Raw genomic sequence first — 8,851 nt, 5'->3', positions numbered from 1 at the left:
CTTATCTAGCATACGACGAATAATAAGCAATGCAAAATAACGTAGAAGATATTGGATAAAGATATTAGATCGGTATAAATTTGTATATTTTATTCAAATTATCGTTACACTGTCATACTATTATCTAAATTACGATAACAATGGCGTCAACTTAGACGATTGTCTAAGTTGCGGTATAGAATGTCTATTACTATCTTCGAAGTATGCTCCCATTATTAAATTGAAAGATACGCGATCGATAAGATTTTGCGCGACAGCGATTTCTTTCCGACTTCTACCACTGTTTCGTAATTTATTCGCTATGTGTTCCCCTAAACTAAAAATTCATCTCGTTCTGTACTAATTTCTGTCTTTATACGTTTTATAGTTTCCCTCTCATTGCCGATGTTATTCTTAACGGAATTTATTTTCGGTTTTGGAAATGGGAACCTGGATTTCTCAAGTGCCGTGCTCATACCTGGATTTTCTCTGTAGACTGCTTTTACGGAGAAAGAGTCGAGGTTACTCGATAGTTCATCCTCTTGAACCTTGTCCTTCTATAAACAGCAATAATGGCATTCTAACTATTCTAGGAAGAAGAGGCTTGTGACGGAAGAGGAGTAGGAAGAGATAACGCATATTTTATTCTTGAAAAATTAAGCGAATTCCTTTATCTTTCTAGATACACACAAAAAGTAATTAATCGCGTTTAAAATCCTTCGGGAAGATAAATATCCCCAAACGTTAAATTCTACTTATTCCTTCCTTACCTTTGCTTCGCAAAAATCAAACTAATTAATTCTTAAATAATAATGTCATTTGAGTCAATACACATACTTCCACGTGTTGCAGTAGAAACAACAATGGTTTGTATCCGAACCACGTTGCCCTCGGATAGGATCCACTTTTGTTTATATTCGATGATTTTTTGTGTTCTCTTCGGAACTGACACCTTAGATTGGCAATTTTTTTTTCCACTTCGCTGACGCTAATTTCGTATTTACTCGATAAATGCTCTATCGCGTCACTTTTTGCCTTTCGATCTCTATACTGTTCACTCTCTATATTCCATAAACACTCATTTAACTGCAGATCCTTGATAAACGATAGAACCTTTTTATTCGTCCACATGGTAAACCGCGTCCACAGATATTTCGTGAAATGGTGGACTGTTTGCCTAGACACTACGTGCAATTGGTGGACTGTTTCCGTACATACTGAGTGCACATGGTAAACTCTTTTCACAGGTAGTCGGTTCCCTTGTCCTGTACTTCCATCATAAACAAACCATTGTTTCAGTGACTGTGCACCGTTTACGAATTATACCGCCCCTGTATTTTGTTCGTGCACGCATGTTCGCAGAAACTTCACGGCTAAGTTTGCCACATTGATGGGCGATGATTGTCCGCAGACGCGTATCGCAGCCAATCAGCGTCTGTCTATCAATGGATTTTCTACGAACAATAGATGCCGATTGGCCGAGACACGTGTCTGCAGTTAATTTTCTGTCGATGTAGACTTAGGTTAAGGTTAAGCCACGAATCTCGTCTAAGCTTAAGCCTAGTCCTGATGGACAAACAATATTTTATCCCTAACCCGCATACATTGATCGCGGACAAAAGTATGTATACGCGTGTATGTACATCGTCCTGGCTGTCAGGCTGCGATGTACGTAGACCGTCTACGGACAATGTGCGTTAGTCTAAACTGGACTTTATGAATAATTGCTTGCAGAATCCTTATAAACTGTTTACAGACTGTATCGATCTGTGGATAAAACTCACGTCCAGACTTGCGATAAAGTACCGTTGCTGTTTTTAACGTCGAATTTCCAACGTAATATATATTCCGTTGTTTTAACAAAATAGCGGTATCCTTTGCTCAAGAGTAATGATTTTCCGCGACTCGTATCTCGATATATTCCAATCTATGTATATTACAACATGTATATTCAGTCGTAATATATATTCTGTTGCTTTCAAAAATAGTGGTATCCTTTGTACGAGAATAATGATTATTCCATGAGTCATATTTCTCAATGGGTATATACCTATATGTGTATTAGTAAATGTATATATTGTACGCATATGTAAGTATACATCCGTGGAAAAATATCCATTCTGCTGATGCATGCGACATACGAATATGAGAATTATATAAAAAAGTATAGAGGGAGAATGGAAGTAATAAGAAAATATAAAAATACCGACACATTAGGATAAGATCTTTTATTTTCGAAATTTGCAATACGATTAATCCCGTTCTTAATCAATTCAAACTTTGAATCGTATTGAATTCCGTAAGTACAATTAATTCTAATTACGTACGAAACGTTCAACAATATTATTCTCTTCTTAAAAACTAATCAGTCATACTCCGTATACTCCTAAAAGTACTTCAGTCGTTACAGTCATGCAAATCAACGTAAACGCCGAGCAGAGTTTCATTAAAATTCATTTTCGATAACAGTAAGCATAATTAGGAGAAAAAAAATTTGCGAGCAAATTCGAAGAACGCGAGAGATTTGAAATGGCAGGCAATCGTTGTAAATATTAAGTGCTATGCGTATAATCTTCTCACATAACATCGATATTCAACAGTACCGGTGTTATCGGCTTGAGCGAAAGACTCTAGAGTGATTCAAACTCATCGACGAATGCTTTAAACCAAGATTTATAAACAATGAATCTATCAATTTAAAAACGATACAGCCATAAGAATTATCATGCGGAAAAAAAGGATGTAATTAAACTTTAGCTAATATATTATAGTAATATATTACTTAAAAAGTTTGATTACACGATATATTTCCTTAAAAGTATTATACAATATCCTAAATCTTATTTCACGATATGAGTAAAAATCTCGCGCTACATAGTTAGAAAGACATTGTGCACCAGGTGTATTGCTATTGTTTTGTAATTACAAAATGATCTCGCATGTTCTGTACTTTTGTTCCGTAACGCTTCGATCCTATCATAAACACGTTAAAACCCCTGAAACACTACTTCATCCAATACATCTAGTGGAAGAGTAGTAGGTTCGTCTGTTATGATATCGATTATTCTCCCAGGACTTATTGCTCGTTCTAATTCTCATCTTTCCGTATTTTAATAAATCCAATTAAACTTACTCTTATCATGTCACGATATCGCTCGTCGTCTTTTCCTTTCTTCCTATGTAGATGAGTGCGATGATTCGATTAATTTGAAATTATCGGCGTGTTTTACTTGATATATTCGATCTGCTCTACGTCATTCCCTTAATATTCTATCGTGTTACTCCATCGTGATATCACGTTATACTTTTATTTTTAGAGAGTTTGTTCGTTAAAAGTTTGAAGCGTATGCAGAGGCAAATTAACTTTGACACTGATAACATTATAAACGTCGGCTCTGGAACGCTATAGGGACACCAAGAGTCCTTATCAAAAAGAGTAGTAAACGAATAGAATTACATGAAGTACATTCGTTACTATGCAAATGAACTGCGATACAAATTTTAGCTTGGCTAAAACGATATTTGTCAAATATTCTTTTTACTCGAGTTCTAGAATATTCCTAGGTTTTCTAAGAACGATCGAATCCAACGAGACTGTCTTACCACATGATACAATTCACATCACATGATAGATTAGCCAAAGATTATAGATATAGATAGATTAGCGTGTCTAATAATCTGAATATTAATTTCCTATTGGTTTAACAAACATCACTTTAGCCAGGCGACACCTTTAAAAATGTTTATTTAGCTCAAGGGCTCCAAAACGATTGTTAGCTTCAGGCTCCTAAAGACTTAAATCCGCCACTGCATGCACGAATAGCTAAACATCGTACAATGTTTAAAAATGAAATAATGCTTTGCTATCAAATATATGAACTTACCAAAAAGTATGATTCTTTGAGAGCTGGGAGATTTTGATGATGTAGTCGAACAATATGGAAATTATCTTATTTTTAATAAACTAGCATCAGTTGCTACTAGTTAATTAATAGTCGAATTTAATCAATATTCTAATTAAAAGTCTAGTTCAAAAAATTGCTAATAAATAAACTGTCTTCGATATCGTGATAAAACGAAGAAAGAATATTTGTTTTCATTTTCCAATAATTTCCATGATTGTATTAAGATTAATTACCTTTAATAATATATACGTTAAAATAAGAGTATATATGTAAAGTAGAAACATTATCTCATACTAAAAAAAAATGCGGCCTCGAAGTATATATTCAGACTTTGAATTATTTTGTGATCGCAAATCGACTTGGACTTCTTAACGCCAGATCATTAAAAAAATAGAACGTCGAATCGCAATGGATTCGAGTTTGGTAAACAGAAAAACTCGCTCATACATTCATTCGCATATCTCATAGAACATTCAAGATATCATGCCGCTCTGGTTTACAAAAATAAACTTCATCTGTAACGTTTGCATGTGGAAACATGCGAAAAAAAAACCGATATAAAAGCCGAATTCCTGGCTTTTTTACTTTTTTATCATAAAGAGGGACAAATTGCAAAGAACCAACAAATAAAACACGAACGCAACAAATAAAGCACGAACTCATCGAACAGCCAGGAGCGGTTTACCATGACGCTAATGGCACTATATGCAACGGGATAGAATACTATCAGCTTGTCAAAAAGATCGATAAAAGATTATTAGAATTATATAAAATACATTTGCTAGCGTGCAAAGATTGGAATAAAAATGTTCGCTTGTCCCGAATATTCGGATGCCCATCGAGCACTCGAATTCTGAAAGATTTTTGCGTTTTCTAAAATACGTGAAAAACAATCGGATCCAACGAGACTCGCTTACCATGTAAGTTTTGAAACGCTGTTTTAGACTGGTCATTGCAGTGTGCGTATTTCGATCAGTACATACAAAGTCAATAATCACCGTCTAAATGAATATATTTTGACAGATTAGCCAAAGGATCTCTAGATATAAATATTAATTTCCTACTAGGTTAACAAACGTCGATCTAGCCAGGTTACACTTTCTTAAATTTGGTTTAGCATGGGACTCCTAACATAATTAATAGCTGCAAACTACTAAAAAGGGAATCAAATAGGTCACTGCGAGCAGCATGATCTGTGAACATCCGTCGCTAAGAACCAAACATACTCGTAAGCGTAGGATTAACAAGATAGCGTATCTACGACTTCTAGGTTTTTATGCGCGTGCATTCTCGTGTAATGATAGATAACTCCGCCCCACGTTATTCCTAAATTATTCTAAAACGCCTTGCCGTAAGATTTAAATGTCTATCTGAAATCTGAAGTTATTTCCCCTCTATCGAACGGCAGTTGTTTTTCTATTACTCTTTTCTCTCCATCGACTTCACATATCATAGCACAGCCTCCGTAGCGTGCCCACTTAATCGACTAGTCACGTCTATTTGATGCATCTTGTTTTACAGTATTGTTTATTTGTTTAATCAATTTTCGCGTAGTGTGCATGCTACTAAATTGTCTTATTTCCCTTCATCGTGCCCGTTGTTCGATGTTCGACCGCACTGATACACGCAGCTCTTCAGCAAAAACTCTGCTTCTTTTTCTTTATCCCGATCGCGTTGATAACATCACATCGAGATTAGGATCGAGTCAGTCGCCGGTATTCTCTTGTGACCTCTATATTACGCCCGTCCCGCGATCCGGGCAAATCGATGCGGCAATGTGACCAGCCAATTAAGAGGGAAAGTTCAACGATAAGCCTTGGCTCTTTCTGCCCAGGCAAATAAGTCCACGCTGGGGATCGCTTCAAACATCGTACAGGATCTCAACTCGTTTCTGATGAAAAATGTAAAAAATGCATATGTTACTTGTTTGTCGAGCGTTGCACGAGCTAAACTCCAGACTTTGACAATTTGTTATTCTTTTATGACATTATCCTAAACTCGTAAAATATACTTAGTAAAATAATTCGACATCAACTTACCCTGCTTGTGGTCGGAGGAATACATTCGGTTGCATTTCTGTGATGTTATTACCATTATCGCAGAATATTCTTGCTAATGTTACATTGCGTATTTCTGCCAATTGTTCTGTAATACGAATTTCAGCGCACTTAAAATTTGTCCTCTTATAATTATATTAAGCGTTAACGATGATTTCAGAAAAATGATTTCTTACCAACTGTGAAAGGTTGTGGCTGATTCGCAGAATCGTAGAAATATCTGTCGGTGCGACGAGTTCTGGAAAATTGTTCGGAGATCAAACAACGGAAAGTTAGACCTAATAACCCGTCCTCCGTTGGTCTCTCAGCCATACCACCAATGATAAGATCAACGTCATCTGGATGGGCGTAAATTGTACGCAATTTCTTCATCATCTGTTAACAGAATAAACAACAAATATTTAAAAAGTTCAAGTAATTTAGAAGTTGAAATATTTCTTCCTTCTTTTCTTCTTTTCCCAAAAGATGTTATATTTAGAAAAATTTCATTAAATTTCATTAAGATAACGAATATATATGTGAAGCGTAAAAATTTTGTTGGCACATTTACCTCCATTGGAATGTAATCTAGAAAATCATCGAAGCTCTTCGCAGCTGGAAGACCGCAATATTTGCGGTAATGATTATATCCGGGTAAACCGTGATCACGGCCACGCTGAATATCCAAGCTGATAGCATCTAAACCTAGGCTGTCCTGATTTGTAGCGAACAGTTTGCTTGTTACCTACGAAACACGAATAATTTGTTCTTATCGACTTCGTTTTGTGCATTAAATTTTCAGCTTTGGACCGTTTATTTTTTATTGTTTTAAAATCGATGGTTAGATCCACTAGACTAGAGGAACGCATACTCACGTCTTCGATCATACTGATATCCATCTTCTGACTGGTCTGAGTAGCCATACCACGCAGTAAACCATCGAATATTTCATGCGACTCTATTATATTTGGTTTGTAAAAATATTCTGCCAATGAAACTGTTTTGTTGATCTGACGTTTATTGTCTGTCAAGCTGTAACATAAAACCGTAAATAAAACCGTTAATATGCCTGTTATGTCTTGACTCTGATAAAATATTACTAGATTAAGTATTTAATGATCCTTTTATCTCCAACTAGTTCCTTATCGTTAGCTTCGTATTCACTATTTTTCTGTATCTACGTATCTGTGCAATAAACAATATAATCGCTCAACGAGTAGGACGTAGACCCCGCTACATTCGAATATGAATAAGAAAAAGGCTGGTGGATAAGGATGGATGCTGGTCGCCCCCAATCAAAGCTCGCTCGTGGATGGTATTGTACATAGGAAAACCGCTTTCCCGTGTTTTCTCATGAACAATAAATCTAACGAACACTTCAACTTAAAAGATACTTGTGTGGTCTGAAGGACTTTAACTATAAAAATGCGAAGATTTATGACAAAGTTCTTAAGATTATCGACGATCCGCAATCTGGCAGCCATCTTGGTCGCGGTATGAGAAGTGGTTTGTGTAGAGAGTCACCAGATATAACAAATGATGAAACGTTTCAATTTCTTAACCGAAGCATAATATTTGTTCTTGGATTCATGGATCTGAATAATTTAATCGGCATCATACGAATAACGATTACACGTTCGATTCATTTTAAAATACAATATCGACTCACCTTATCTTTCCTTGCAACAAGGAATTCATAAAACGCAGAGCTGCTGTCGCGACTTCGTTACTAACTGCTGGCTCATCCTCGGAGTTGTAGTTACGGCTGTAGCTATTTCCAATGGCAAGACCAATCGCACGAGTGTATCTCTTGCCCAGTAATATCGGCAACCACTCTTTATACGTGATATGCTGAATTTCAGCAATTACTATACGCCTGGCTTCCTGATACAGCGTCTCATCTGACCAGTGAGGATTCAGCTCGGCGAGCTTTCTGGCGATTCTGTTGTGTTCACGGTGCCAGATAGTGTGTATCGCAGCCAGTTGTGGATGCGTATTTACACGATTATCACCTATAGCGAAGAAGTATTTTAGTAGTAAAAGTACTTTAAGAAATATTTAGTTTCGTGACATGATCGATACTTTCGATTCGTTATTATTTTTTATCGCAAATCAAATACAAAGTACGAATAATTACCAGAATCGTAACACCCATCCTTGCATTCCGAAGAGTTTTCGGCAATTGGCAAGAAATCGTGGTCGTTGCCCCTGTGAACGCGCAACAGACCTCCTTCGAACTCACGGAGCTCGCGAGATTTCTTCAACGTAGAACCGTAGATCGTAGAACCATCCAAGAAGTGACTCGCTTGATTCATCTATCGTTGAAAATCACAATGTTGCATCTGGTACGTTCTAACGTTAACGATTTATATACAGTGTTTAATGGAAAAGTTAATTTACCTGTTCTATAGGGCCGAAAGTACAGTCTGACTTAAGAACCGGCAACGATCGCACGTAATTCATGCATCGTACGTAATGTTGGCCATAGACGGGATCTCGATCAGGTACCATAATCGCAGAACAATCAGGATGCATGTATCGAGGAGACAAGGCATTCCCGTCTGATCGACAGCATGAGATCGGTTTTCCCGACGATACTGTAGAAAATACATGCGTTTTAGTCTGAGAGTTACAAATTTACCATAACTAAGAGCATGTTACAATTTTAAGACTAATAGAATATAATAGAATGGATATTAACATATAATACGTATTACGGTGTTTTCAGTGCGGTATAAATTAATACATCGAGCTTATCGATTAATCTTATGTTAGTCTCGTCGATGCGAGGTACACTGCTTTGTAATGTTTTCTTGTCGTTTTGAAACTCGATTTCCTAATCTTATAGAGCTTCGTGCTAGGTCTTAAGTCTTCATGCTCTTAAAATTACTTATGTACGAAGGAAATATTATTAAAATCTTGGAAATCTTC

The 8,851-nt window shown here is 36.5% G+C and overlaps 2 protein-coding genes across 7 annotated transcripts in view; both read right to left on the bottom strand.

The window, feature by feature from the left end:
* Positions 1-72: 72 nt before the first annotated feature.
* On the bottom strand, positions 73-1,402 carry LOC126924713 (uncharacterized). The gene is made up of 2 exons (XM_050739508.1): positions 817-1,402; positions 73-536 (listed from the first exon to the last, which is right to left on the bottom strand). Exons 1-2 carry the CDS (start codon positions 1,108-1,110, stop codon positions 312-314), a joined length of 519 nt encoding a protein of 172 aa, XP_050595465.1. The 5' UTR covers positions 1,111-1,402; the 3' UTR covers positions 73-311.
* A 790-nt stretch (positions 1,403-2,192) lies between these two features.
* The window catches only part of LOC126924670 (peroxidase-like), a 35,367-nt gene continuing 28,708 nt past the window's right edge, over positions 2,193-8,851 (bottom strand). For all 6 annotated transcript variants that reach the window (XM_050739393.1, XM_050739392.1, XM_050739390.1 and 3 more), the window contains 8 exons: positions 8,321-8,517; positions 8,058-8,235; positions 7,590-7,932; positions 6,796-6,952; positions 6,492-6,665; positions 6,118-6,316; positions 5,924-6,029; positions 2,193-5,775 (listed from right to left, as the gene is read on the bottom strand). In XM_050739393.1, the coding sequence (XP_050595350.1) occupies positions 5,688-5,775; positions 5,924-6,029; positions 6,118-6,316; positions 6,492-6,665; positions 6,796-6,952; positions 7,590-7,932; positions 8,058-8,235; positions 8,321-8,517 (1,442 nt within the window). In that variant the 3' untranslated portion in view covers positions 2,193-5,687. The remainder of the gene's footprint in view (positions 5,776-5,923; positions 6,030-6,117; positions 6,317-6,491; positions 6,666-6,795; positions 6,953-7,589; positions 7,933-8,057; positions 8,236-8,320; positions 8,518-8,851) is intronic.

This window comes from Bombus affinis, chromosome 15 (assembly GCF_024516045.1).
Source record: "Bombus affinis isolate iyBomAffi1 chromosome 15, iyBomAffi1.2, whole genome shotgun sequence".
Classification (NCBI taxonomy): Eukaryota; Metazoa; Arthropoda; class Insecta; order Hymenoptera; family Apidae; genus Bombus; species Bombus affinis.
The sequence above is the reverse complement of the archived record's forward strand: the minus strand, read 5'-3'. Positions and strand labels throughout refer to the sequence as shown.